The following is a 13,127-nucleotide window of genomic DNA, read 5'->3' on the forward strand; positions in this document are numbered from 1 at the left end:
CTTGTAATGCAGATAATTAACCTCTAGGCTACAGTATCCAATCCCTTCAGCTCTGCACCAGGGAAGAGTTACATATTGTTGTGTCGAATCACCCTGGTGTATTGAAGGAACATCACAGCTCTTTATTTGCCTCTCGGCCCAACCCAGGGCCATTTCCAAGGCAGTTAATTTTATTGATAGCTGACAATTCTATCTGTATGTGTCACACACACACACACACACATATGTGTAGATTTTTCTGAGTTTGGGTTTTCTACGAAAACACACACACACACACACACACACACACACACACATATATATAACATGTTTTGTATATATATATATATATATATGGTGTAGAGAAAAAACTTGACGTGGTAGAAGAAAACTAGCTACAGTTTTGAAACCAGCATGCCTAATTAACTATAAAAAAAGCTCAAAAATCAAACTCACCAGAAATTGTGTTACAAATTACAACCCCAGTGTATTGATAGTTGTATAGTTGCTATATAATTCAAAAATAGATTAGATATATGCCATGCATTCACATTCATGAACATCTAACATAACTATCATCATTTTGTGATTCAACTGAGGGTGAATTGTTTTTATTGAAACAATGTACTGTATTTCAGTCTTCACTTAATGAGGAAAAGAACTATACCTAATAATTGCTGAACGTAGCTTACAATTTATTTATTTCATCATTGAAGAGAGAAGGTCACTGATTCTTAAACACTTTAAAATAAATGTTCTTCTACAGCTCCTAGATGACGAAAGAGTTTGCCAGGAAAAATTTGTGTGGAAAGTCAGAGGCAAAATATCCAAGCTGCACGATTCTTAAGTCTTGATAGTCAACTTCTGTTTGGAGTTTCCTCTGTGTTTTTTTTTTTTTAAATGTTTTTACCATCTCTTATTACCGCGTGAGAATGTACTCTAAATAGACAAGTCAGTTATAATTGGCAAAGACTAATGTTTGTTTCTGCTGAGCCCTTAGGAAAAGTTTTCCAGCCACTCTTGTTCGTCTCCGTCCCCTAGTATGATTCATATCAAAATCATCCTTGCTTGATAACATATCATGTTCTCAAACTTTTTTGCAGATGAAAACTACGTCTGTTTCACCAGGCATGAGCCAGTGGGAGTTTGTGGGGCCATAACACCAGTGAGTAAGATGTTTTGGATTTTAATTGCTGTGGGGGGTCATGAAGGTGGAGAGGGGGAAAAAAAAATCTGGATAATATCTCTAAAATCCCCTTCTTTCCTTAGATCAGTGTTTCTCAACTTTGGCAACTTGAAGATATCTGGACTTCAACTCCCAGAATTCCCCAGCCAGCGTTCGCTGGCTGGGGAATTCTGGGAGTTGAAGTCCAAATATCTTCAAGTTGCCAAGGTTGGGAAACACTGCCTTAGATAATTAAAGTCAAGAAACAGATTATTGAGTACCATATTTGTCGGAAGATAAGATGCATCTTTTCCCCCTAAAAGAGGGTGGAAATATCGGTGCGTCTTGTACACCAAATTCAGCCCCACCCCATCCCAATTTTGCAAAAAAGGGCCTATTTTTTGCAATAATGGGATGTGCAGAGGGTTTGGGAGGCCTGCAGCGTGCTCCTGGAGCTGGGGGGAAACAAAAGCACCCCCATTTTGCCGCACGAATCCCAGCGACCGATTAGGTCCCACAGAGTTGGCCTTCTCCGGGTCCTGTCGACTAAACAATGTTATCTGGCGGGTCCCAGGGGAAGAGCCTTCTCTGTGGCGGCCCCGACTCTCTGGGACCAGCTCCCCCCGGAGATTAGAACTGCCCCCACCCTCCTTGCTTTCTGTAAACTCCTTAAAACTCACTTCTGCTGTCAGGCATGAGGGAATTGAGGCATTCCACCCTCCCCTGGACCTATACAATTTATGTATGGTATGTCTGTGTGTTTATGTCTGGTTTAATAATGGGGTTTTAAATTTTTTTTTAAATTTATTAGATTTGTTGTGATTTGTTCTATTGTATGTTGTGAGCTGCCCCGAGTCTATGAAGAGGGGTGGCATACAAATGTAATAAATAGATAGATAGATAGATAGATAGATAGATAGATAGATAGATAGATAGATAGATAAATAGGGTTGTTTTTCACAAAACAGGGGGGTTTGCCTTTCCCCAGCCCCCAGGAGCACTTTGCAGTCCTACCAAACCCTCTGCCCACCCCATTTTTACAAAAAGTGGATGAAAACGGGTCCGTTTTTGTAAAAAAAATAATAATGGGGGGGTGCACAGAGGGTTTGGGAGGCTTACACAATGCTCTGGGGCCAGGGAGGACAAAACCTTTTTTTCTTACTTACTGTCTTATACACTGGTGCGCCTTATAGTCTGAAAAATACGGTAGCTAGAAATCAGAGGTGTCCATAAACTCGCCAAGAGTTCAGCATGATTTCAGGGAGGATTGGGTTTTGAAGACCACTTCTACGATGCCTGGTTTACCCCAAGAATTTGGTGTTAGCATTAGCATTTAGACTTATACACTGCTTCATAGTGCTTTTCAGCCCTCTCTAAGCAGTTTACAGAGAGTCATCATATTGCCCCCAACAATCTAGGTCCTAATTTTGACTACCTTGAATGGATGGAAGGCGGAGTCAACCTTGAGCTCACTGAGATTTGATCTGCCAAATTGCTGGCAGACGGTGATCACTAAAAGTAGCTTGCAATACTGCACTCTAACCACTTCGCCACCGAGGCATCTCTAAGGTTGAGTTGTTGCTCTACTAAATATTACCCAGTGACTGCCCAAATATTAATAGGACATTCGGAGCTACAGTTGGACTTGATAGCTTGCAAAATGTCACCTGGCCATAATAAAATGTCTCGCTGTACACAAACCATTGTCACATGACTACATTTGGGTGTTTGGTAACCACTTCATATTTAAGATTGGTTGCAGAGTACAAAGATCATGTGACAATGATTGGCAATTTTTAAAAAATCGCTTTCTGGTGTGTTTTGCCAGTTTCGGGCAAAAAATGGCCACTTTGCTAAAAACTGCTGTAAAAATGGCCCAGAAAAATTCCAGGGGAAGGATATTGCAAAATCCCCATTCCCTCCCCACCCCTGAGTAAAGAATAATGCAAAATTACCACTGTGGGCGCAGCCAGAGGTTTTATTTATTTATTTGTTTGTTTGTTTTGTCAAGTGCGTAATGGTGGTGTACGACGATGTTATAATATTTATACACATGATACTAGTAAAGGAGAAACAGTAGGACAGGGGACGGAAGGCACTTCGCCCTCCTGAGGCATTGAATTATGGGTGTGGGCAATACCCATAATTCACAATAGCGCATGCCCATGCTCTTTCAGCACCCAAGGGAAAAATGGTGTGCCATCACTGATCTAGGTTCATCCACCATGATAAGAGAAAAACACGATACATTGCTATTTTACCCAGTAATTTAAACAGACTCCCATCCACCCATCCACCCCAGCAAAAAACTTCCCACATTCTGCTGTTGCAATAGGCTCGTAGTAGTTGGAGTAGTTCTCTTTCTTTGTTGGGAAAGTTCCCATATCTGATGGAAATGGTACAAAATACAGTGGCACCTCTACTTACGAACTTAACTTGTTTTGTGACCACGTTCTTAAGTAGAAACGATTGTAAGAAGAAGCAGTTTTTCCCATAGGAATCAGTGTAAAAGCAAATAATGCGTGCGATTGGGGAAACCACAGGGAGGGTGGAGGCCCTGTTTCCTCCCAGGCGATTCCTAGAGAGGCCCCATGGAGGCTTCTCCCCGCCTTTTCTGGCTCTGTTTCCTCCCAGGCAATTCCTAGAGAGGCCCCATGGAGGCTTCTCCCCGCCTTTTCTGGCTCTGTTTCCTCCCAGGCGATTCCTAGAGAGGCCCCATGGAGGCTTCTCCACGCCTTTTCTGGCCCTGTTTCCTCCCAGGAGATTCCTAGAGAGGCCCCATGGAGGCTTCTCCACGCCTTTTCTGGCTCTATTTCCTCCCAGGAGATTCCTAGAGAGGCCCCATGGAGGCTTCTCCCCGCCTTTTCTGGCCCTGTTTCCTCCCAGGAGATTTCTAGAGAGGCCCCACGGAGGCTTCTCCCTGCCTTTTCCAGTTACAGTTTTGGAGGCTCAGTTTTGTAACTTGAAAATGGTTCTTGAGAAGAGGCAAAAAAATCTTGGAACACCCGGTTCTTATCTAGAAAAGTCCGTAAGTAGAGGCGTTCTTAGGTAGAGGTACCACTGCATGTCCTATGTCCAGAGGATCTTGGTTCTCTCTTTTGCATGATGAAAACTCCCAGTTAATTATGCCCCGGCAGGAATGTTGAGGTTGGTTGTGGTGCTCCTCTGCAGTTTATTTTACATAATGGTTAATCCCAGCGTATCATGGCCCATTTTGTTGATTACCCTGCAGGGGAAGATTGCCGCTAGCAATTACCTCTCCTTAATCTACAGCAGGTATTTTCGTTGGCAGAAAATGATTTGTAACTAAGCTGAGAATGTTTATACAGCTGTCAGAATAAAATACCACTCTGGGATATTTCCTTACCACTGCTGGGATTTCGCCAGCATTGCATAAAACTTGACGAAGATACGGCATCTGATGTCTCCAGGAAAATAAAAACAAGGCCCATTTTATCTGGGGGGGGGGGGTTGGGGAGAGGTTCCACCCATAGGAGAAGTTTAGAAGATGTGACGGGCGATCCAAGTACGTCTAAGAACAGTCCGCTGTGCCCTCGCAGGAATGTTGGAATCCCTCCCCTCTCGTTTCTGGTCGAGATCTTTCTTAATTTTAGAATTTAGAATTAGAATTGATCAGGCGGGGGTTGCAAATTACCTCTGCTACTGGTGCTGATGGGTGACTGGTGAGTGGCTGATGGGTACGCATGTGTCGGGGTGAGATTTGGCTTCTGCACATGCGCAGGAAGCAAATCTTGTGAGAGGACGCATGGGCGCATGATATTTCAGTGGTTTTTTGGGCTTTCACGTAGGTGCAAAAGTCACTGAAAATTGCTGAAATCTCATGCGCCCATGCGTCCTCTCACAGGATTTTGCTTCCTGGACATGCACAGAAGCCAAATCTCTCTTCAATGTGAGAGGTGCCCGTCGGTCACCCAAAGCTGCGCATGCAGCTCCATTTTCACTACTGGAATGCTGCCCCCCCCCCCTTCCAGGTAGGAGTCCAATACTGATGTGGATGTATGTCCCAAAGGTGCTTTTTTCCCCCGAGAGAAAACTGGACTTTCTGGATTTTCTTTGAAGGCGTTTTGCTTCTCATCTTAGAAGCTTCTTCAGTTCTGCGGCATATTGGATGAGAAGCGACACGTCTCCAAAGAAAAAAACCAGGAAGTCCAGTTGCCTCTTGAAAAAAAAAGCACCTTTGGGACAACCGTGACCTGGATGATGAGCTGCTGTATGGTTTCCAAAGAGCTAGTTTGGTATGATGATTAAGGCACCCAGGCTTAACCACTGCATTCAAACGTGAAAATTGTGAGTTCTAGTCTTGCCTTAGGTACAAAGTCAGCTGAGTGACCTTGGGCCCGGCACTGCCTCTCAATCCTAGGAAGAAGACAGTGGTAAATCAGTTCTGAAACTTTGCCAAAAAAACCCAGTAAGGACTGACCGTCTCAAAAGTACACATGGGTCGATGCACACATACACACATACAGTTTCCAGCATCGTTCAGGTTGTGCATACTTTACTCAGAGGGCTTCATGTCCTTGTTTTAAATAGAAATACAGGAATACTTGGGGTGGATCTTCCCAACAAGCAAATAGAAGAAGTTCTCAACTTACAACCACAACTGAACCCGTTGTTAAGTAAGACAGTTGTGAAGTGAATTTTGCTCTGTTTTACAACCTTTTTGCCGCTGTTGTTAAGTGAATCAGTGCCGTTGATAAATTGGCAACCAGGTGGTTAAGTGAGTCTGGCCTCTCCATTTATTTTGCTTTCAAAAAGTTGCAAAAGGTGATCACATGATCTTGGGATGCTGCAACCCTCATAGCAGCAACATGCTGCAACCATGGGGTTGTTTATGGCTTGCAAAATAAGCTTATTCAATAACAGTAGGGATACATAGGCAAATTAAAACTAGGGAAAAGGAATCCTCAATCTGAGTATTGTATTGTCAGTTTTGTGTTAGCAAAGACTTCAGAAGAGAAGGATTTAGGGGTAGTGATTTCTGACAGACTTGAAATGGGTGAGCAGTGCAGTCAGGCGGTAGGGAAAGCAAGTAGGATGCTTGGCTGCATAGCTAGAGTTATAACAAGCAGGAAGAGGGAGATTGTGATCCCCCTATATAGAGTGCTGGTGAGACCACATTTGGAATACTGTGTTCAGTTCTGGAGACCTCACCTACAAAAAGAACGGGTCCAAAGACGGGCTACAAAAATGGTGGAAGGTGTTAAGCATAAAACTTGTCAGGAAAGACTTCATGAACTCCATCTATCTAGTCTGGAGGACGGAAGGGAAAGGTCAAAACATTTAAATATGTTAAAGGATTAAATAAGGTTCAGGGGGGAAGTGTTTTTAATAGGAAGTGAAGACAAGAACAAGGGGACACAATCTGAGGTTAGTTGGGGGAAAGATCAGAAGCAACATGAGAAAATATTATTTTACTGAAAGAGTAGTAGATTCTTGGAACAAACTTCCAGCAGATGTGGTTGGTAAATCCACAGTAACTGAATTTAAACATGCCTTGGATAAAAGTAGATCCATCCTAAGATAAAATACAGGAAATAGTATAAAGGCAGACTAGATGGACCAGGAGGTCTTTTTTTGCTGTCAATCTTCTATGTTTCTAAAACCCAGAGATAGCAACACATGGCACGAGAGTCCCAAACTCGGTCTTTGGCATTTTTTAGGAGGTAGACAATGTTGTAGATAGCCGTATCTCCAGTGAGAGGGAATACCAAATTTGTCCCATCATCAGAAAATGATTATCTATCTCCCAGAAAAGGGGCAGTCAGCCATTTCTCTGGGCATGAGTGGAGCTCAAACTACTCAAAGAGTTGCTGAGTGGAGTGGTCCCTGGGAAAATGCAGTATTGCAAGTAACTCACACAAATCCATACAAATGTCTCTTGGACTGGCTGCATTTAAGCAAAGCGCAATTCAATCAATGCCATTTGGAAATGACTTGGCCAACACATGTGGGGCTGATCTTATTTTTAGACCTTTTTGGCTTCTCATAGTTTTCTTCCTGTGTGCACGTGCCAGCACATAGCTGACTTTAGCTGATTTTTTTAAAACAAAATAGGAAGCTGGATTGGATCGGGTTAGTACTTGAGTGGGAGACCAAGTTTAAAAAATAAATAAATCAGGTAATTACAAAATTACCTTAGAGAAAACCACGCCACTAGGTCCAGGAAGTCACCTTTATGTCTGCTTATCCTTGATAAAGTTTTCAATTGTAATTCTCCCCCTTTAAAAAAAAAAAATTAAAGGGAACTTTTTAAAAAGAGGTCTAGGAGCCATAATTTAGCTGCCACCAGTTGTTTCTCCTCCAGTTGTAGCTAAAAATCAGTGTACGCAGCCCCACAGCGACACTTAGAGATCGGATAAAGTATTGCACCATCATAAAAAGGATGTGCTCCTGTTAGAATAGAATAGATTCCTTTATTGGCCAAGTGTTATTGGCCACACAAGGAATTTGTCTTTAGTGCATATGCTCTCAGTGCACATAAAAGAATAGAGACATTTTTCAGGAATGTACAACACTTAATGATTGTCATAGGGGTCAAATAAGCAATCAGGAAACAATATTAATAAAAATCTTAAGGATACAAGCAACAAGTTACAGTCATACAGTCATAGGTGGGAGGAGATGGGTGATAGGAATGATGACAAAAAACCCTAGTAGTAATAGAAGTGCAGACTTAGTAAATAGTTTGACAGTGTTGAAATAATTATTTGTTTAGCAGAGTGATGGCGTTTGAGAAAAAACTTTTCTTGTGTCTAGTTGCCTTGGTGTGTAGTGCTCTGTAGCAATGTTTTGAGGGTAGGAGTTGAAATAGTTTATGTCCAGGTTGTGAGGGGTCAGTAAATATTTTCACTGCCCTCTTTTTGACTCGTGCAGTATACAAGTCCTCAATGGAAGTCAGGTTGGCAGCAACTGTTTTTTCTGCAGTTCTGATTCTCCTCTGCAGTCTGTGTCGGTCCCGTTGGGTTGCAGAACCGAACCAGACAGTTACAGAGGTGCAGATGACAGACTCAGTGATTCCTCTGTAGAACCGTATCAGCAACTCTTTGAGTAGTTTGAGCTTCCTGAGTTGGCGCAGAAAGAACATTCTTTATTATTGTTAGAACAAGTAGGAATTGTTCTTCAAATGAAAATGTGTAAATTCCACATTCTGTAACAGTGATGGGGAACCTTTTTTTTTTTTGCTTGGGTGCCAAAAGGGTGTGCATGTCCAAGATAGCATGGGCACGTTTGCCCATACCATAATACAATGCCCTCCCCCCCATGCATGTGTGCTGCCCCCCCTCGCATACACACATGATTGTCAAGCCACTCCCACCTGATCACATGGCCAGCAAGCCCCACCCATAAAACAAGCAATGCCCACAATGTGGTAGTAAATTTTTTTTGCAGCCCTTCACTGCCAACAGGCCAACTGGAAGTCACTCATGCCCTCATCACCTCGGGGTTTGACTACTATAATGCTCTCTACATGGGGCTACCTTTGAAAAGTGTTTGGAAACTTCAGATCATGCAGAATGCAGCTGCGAGAGAATCATGGGCTTCCCAAGGTATGCCCTTGTTACACCAACACTCCGCAGTCTGCATTGGTTGCCGATCAATTTCCGGTCACAATTCAAAGTGTTGGTTATGACCTATAAAGCCCTTCATGGCATCGGACCAGAATTTCTTCGGGACCGCCTTCTGCCGCACGAATCCCAGCAACCGATTAGGTCCCACAGAGTTGGCCTTCTCCGGGTCCCGTCGACGAAACAATGTCGTTTGGTGGGTCCCAGGGGAAGAGCCTTCTCTGTGGCGGCCCCGACCCTCTGGAACCAGCTCTCCCCTGAGATTAGAACTGCCCCCACCCTCCTTGCCTTTCATCAACTCCTTAAAACCCACCTCTGCTGTCAGGCATGGGGGAATTGAGACATCTCCCACGGGCCTGTACAATTCATGTATGGTATGTTTGTGTGTATGTCTGCTTTAATAACGGGTTTTTTTAAATGTTTTTAAATTATTAGATTTGTCTTGAATTGTTTTATTGTTGCTGTGAGCCGCCCTGAGTCTACAGAGAGGGGTGGCATACAAATCTAATAAATAAATTAATAAATAAATAAGTTTGGAAATGAACTTCCAGTTGGGCCTTCGGACTGTTTTTCACCATCTCCAGGCTTCAGAGGGCTTCCCTGAGCCCTGGGAATGGCAAAAAACAGCCAAAAAGAAGGCCGAAAATCAGCTGTCCAGCATGCCCAAGTGTGTTGGAGTTGACATAGGGCAATGCCTTGCGTTGCCCTCAGATATGCCACCTGATGCACGCATGCCATAGGTTCGCCGTCACCGTTCTATAACATTCTACATCAGAAGAAGCCTGGATATTAAACTGTAGAATATTTAACCGAAGTAGTAAATGCTATTGATTATGGCGGTTATTTAACTGAGCGGTGTGGTGGTCGAGAGGTGAAGATGATCTCCTCCTACTTGGAAGGTTAAGAGTTCAATCCTAGGGAGCGGCAGATGTTTATCTCCTAAGGCAGAAAGAAAAAATATCCGCTGTGAACTCCATGTAGGCATCAGGAAGGGCATCCGACCAATAAATGCTCAACTCTATCCACTTGACTCTAGTCCAGTGCTTCTCAAATAGTGGAGTGCACCCCCCCCCCCGGGGGAACGTGCCTTTTTTTTTTTGCTGTAGGGGTTTTTTGCACACAGCACAGAGCGGGAGATAGGAAGTGCAGGTAACAAACCCTTAAGAGACACCATGGAAAAATATTTAACAGGGATGAAAAGAAAGGAGGAGAAAGACTGAGATAATGAGACAAACGTAAGTCTCCCGAAAGCTAAGATGAGGAAGTAGGATGAACCGTATGTAGCGCTTGGCTTCACTGTGACTACAGTGGGAGACAAGGAAAGACCAATATGTTTACTGTGTCTAAAAATGTTGGCAGTGGACAGCAAAAAGCCAAATAAATTAAGGCGTCACTTAAACATATTACATCCCAATCGGTTGAGTTTTTTCAGCAAAAATGTGCTGAAAAATATTGCAAACAATTGTCCCAGTGGAGGGTTAGGGGGCACAAATGTTTACTCCTTCCTGGGGGGGGGGAGCGGAAAATGATTGAGAAGCACTGCTGTGGACCAAATTAAGGGATTAAGGAAATTTATGGTGGTTATTTCATTGACAGATTTGGCTTTATCTGGGAGTGGCCATACTGTAGTTCTCCAGCTCTTTAGGAGGAGCATCAAAAAGGGAACTGAAAGAATAGCGGAGGTCACTGTTGGTTGTCTGTTTCTGTACTGGAGATGGAATTCCTTGTGTCTCTAACCACAGTAGGTCAAACAAAATCTTCTTTTTCTTCTTCTTCTTCTTCTTCTTTCAGTGGAATTTTCCTTTGCTGATGCTGATCTGGAAGATGGCCCCCGCTTTGTGTTGTGGCAATACCTTAGTAGTGAAACCTGCCGAGCAGACACCCCTCACCTCCCTCCACCTGGGCTCTTTAGTCAAGGAGGTAAGCACCACGAATAAGTTGTTTGTTTGTTTGTTTTGTTTGTAAAATTTATATGCCGCCCGATTCCACTTGGACTCTGGGTGGCTTACAATTAAAAAAACAAGAGTTAAAAGACAATTTAAAATACATTAAACAAAACCCATACATATTGCTGAATCACTCATGGCCTGCCAGGTCTTAACGGCTTTCTGGAAGGTCAGTAAAGAGGGGGTAGTATGTATCTCCATAGACAGTTTGTTCCAGCGCGTCGGGGCCACCACTGATAAGGCCCTTCCCCGCAGCCCCACCAACCGCCATTGTTTGGTAGGTGGGACCTGGAGAAGGCCAACTCTGTGAGCCCTTATTGGCCACTGGGAAGTGTGCGGTAGACGGCGGTCCCGGAGGTAGTCTGATCCTAAGCCATGTAGGGCTTTAAAGTTGATAACAAACACCTTTAGAGCTGGGGGCTAGAGAAGGGCCTCTGCCTAGTTTTCTGGAAGGGTAAAGAAAAAGAGAAATGTTTTTGAGGCCAGCAAAATGAATACCAGCCCTTTAGGATGATGCAGTCAAGAAGCAAAATTGTGAATACTAACACCACCTTTTACTGTAAGGTTACATTAATAAAATATTGCAAAATTTGAAAGCCCTTCTCTTTTCTTTAACTTTTACTTTCTAGAAAACTGGGATCTTCTGAAATGTTTCCCACACCCCCTTTTCTTCTGTGGGCCGAGATAATTTTTTTTGCATGATGGTGATTCAGTTTGCAATTCACCGGCTCTCAAGATTTGTAAATGTTGTAATACAAAAGAGTCTAGCATTAGGATAGAACCTTTATCACCACGATGTTAAAACCAAAGATTAACCAACTGTACATTAGTACATGTACATAGAAAACTAGTATATAGTAGAACTGTAAAACAATACGTACAATGAATTGCAGAGGCTGTGTGATAGGATAATCAACAGAAAGGTTGATATGTCTTTGAAATAGATTGATGTACCTATGTTTATATTTTTCTCTCTCTTTTTTTCTCTTTTCCTTTCCTTTCTTGATACTTATTATGTAAGAGACTCAATGCAAAAATTATTTATTTATTTGTTTGTTTGTTTGTTTGTTAGATTTCTATGCTGCTCCTCTCTGAGAACTCGGGGCGGCTTACAACATATAAAACAATATAAATACATATTAAATCCAATTCATTAACTAATTAATCTAAAAACCCAATAATATTAACACTCACTCATTCCTATACAAACAACAGACATACATTCCATTCGTCAGCCAGGGGGCTTAGAGTCTAGTGGCCCCAAGGCTGGTGGCAAAGGTGAGTTTTCAAATTCTTACAGAAGGCGAGGAGTGTGGGGCCAGTATGAATCTCCGGGGGGAGCTGATTCCAGTGGCCGGGGCCCCCACAGAGAAGGATCTTCCCCTAAGCCCCACCAAGCGACATTGTCTAGTTGACGGGACCTGGAGAAGGCCGATTCTGTATTGTCTATAGGTTTCTCTTTTTAAAGCTTTCTTGTTTCCTTTTTTTGTATTTATTTTCAATAAAGATATTTTTTTAAAAAAAGATCGTTCCCCACATACCATTACAGATTCACAGACATCCATTTTTTTCTGACATATGTCTACTGAAAAGTAAATCCTACTGAGGCCTGGCGCTAAGACAAATAGACCATCAACAGGCACATAGAGATAAACAACAAGTGCACGTCATTCAATGTTGTGAGCCTCCCCGAGTCTTCGGAGAGGGGCGGCATATAAATTTAAGAAATGTAATAAATAAAAAGCAACAATCAAAAAGCCCCAAAGGAAACAAAAAGGCCAAAGCACCTCCTATATAGCAGTCAGCACCCATAGGAGGAGAGATTAACACCAAGACTACTACACCAATTAATACGTAAACAATACACCAATCAAGAAACCACCAATACAAGCAGTAAAAAAACAACAACTTAATCAAGGAATCACTAAGAACACTCCCACCAATAGGTCAATCCACTAGGAAATAAAATAAGAGCAAACCCTGTTCCCTTCCAGCACTGATGATGTTACCTAGCTTGGTAATGAAATGTCTGCTAGGAAACAACCAAGTTCAGAGAGCTACAAGGATTCAAGAAACCTTTCAGAGTTTATTAACAGTCTTGAGTTCCAGATGTCAGAGTCGCGTTCGGGAGCTTACTGGTCAGACACAGAAAAGATATCAAGAACTGGAGACTTTGAAGAACTTAGACAACGAACCAGGAATTCTTTTGAAGAAGTTTTACTCTTCTTTGTATCAAAACTATATTCTCTCTTTATCTATGTATAGAACACAATACCATCTTACTATTCAACACCACCGCTAACTACAGACTACTAATCACGAACCCCTACAAACCACTACTAACCACTAACCATAACGAACCACAAACCACCACAACTGTGCAAAGGTGCATTACTGTTTATACAATTCTAAACCAATCAGGTTGTAGCTTATTCACTTTACATAATTACA

General features: G+C 42.5%; 1 protein-coding gene across 1 annotated transcript in view; it reads left to right on the forward strand.

Moving 5' to 3' along the window:
* Positions 1 to 13,127, forward strand: part of ALDH1A3 (aldehyde dehydrogenase 1 family member A3) — a 61,704-nt gene that overhangs the window by 33,612 nt on the left and 14,965 nt on the right. Inside the window, exons 5-6 of the mRNA XM_070762062.1 lie at positions 1,083 to 1,144; positions 10,522 to 10,650. Coding sequence (XP_070618163.1) covers positions 1,083 to 1,144; positions 10,522 to 10,650 — 191 coding nt within the window. The remainder of the gene's footprint in view (positions 1 to 1,082; positions 1,145 to 10,521; positions 10,651 to 13,127) is intronic.

This window comes from Erythrolamprus reginae, chromosome 10 (genome assembly GCF_031021105.1).
Source record: "Erythrolamprus reginae isolate rEryReg1 chromosome 10, rEryReg1.hap1, whole genome shotgun sequence".
Classification (NCBI taxonomy): Eukaryota; Metazoa; Chordata; class Lepidosauria; order Squamata; family Dipsadidae; genus Erythrolamprus; species Erythrolamprus reginae.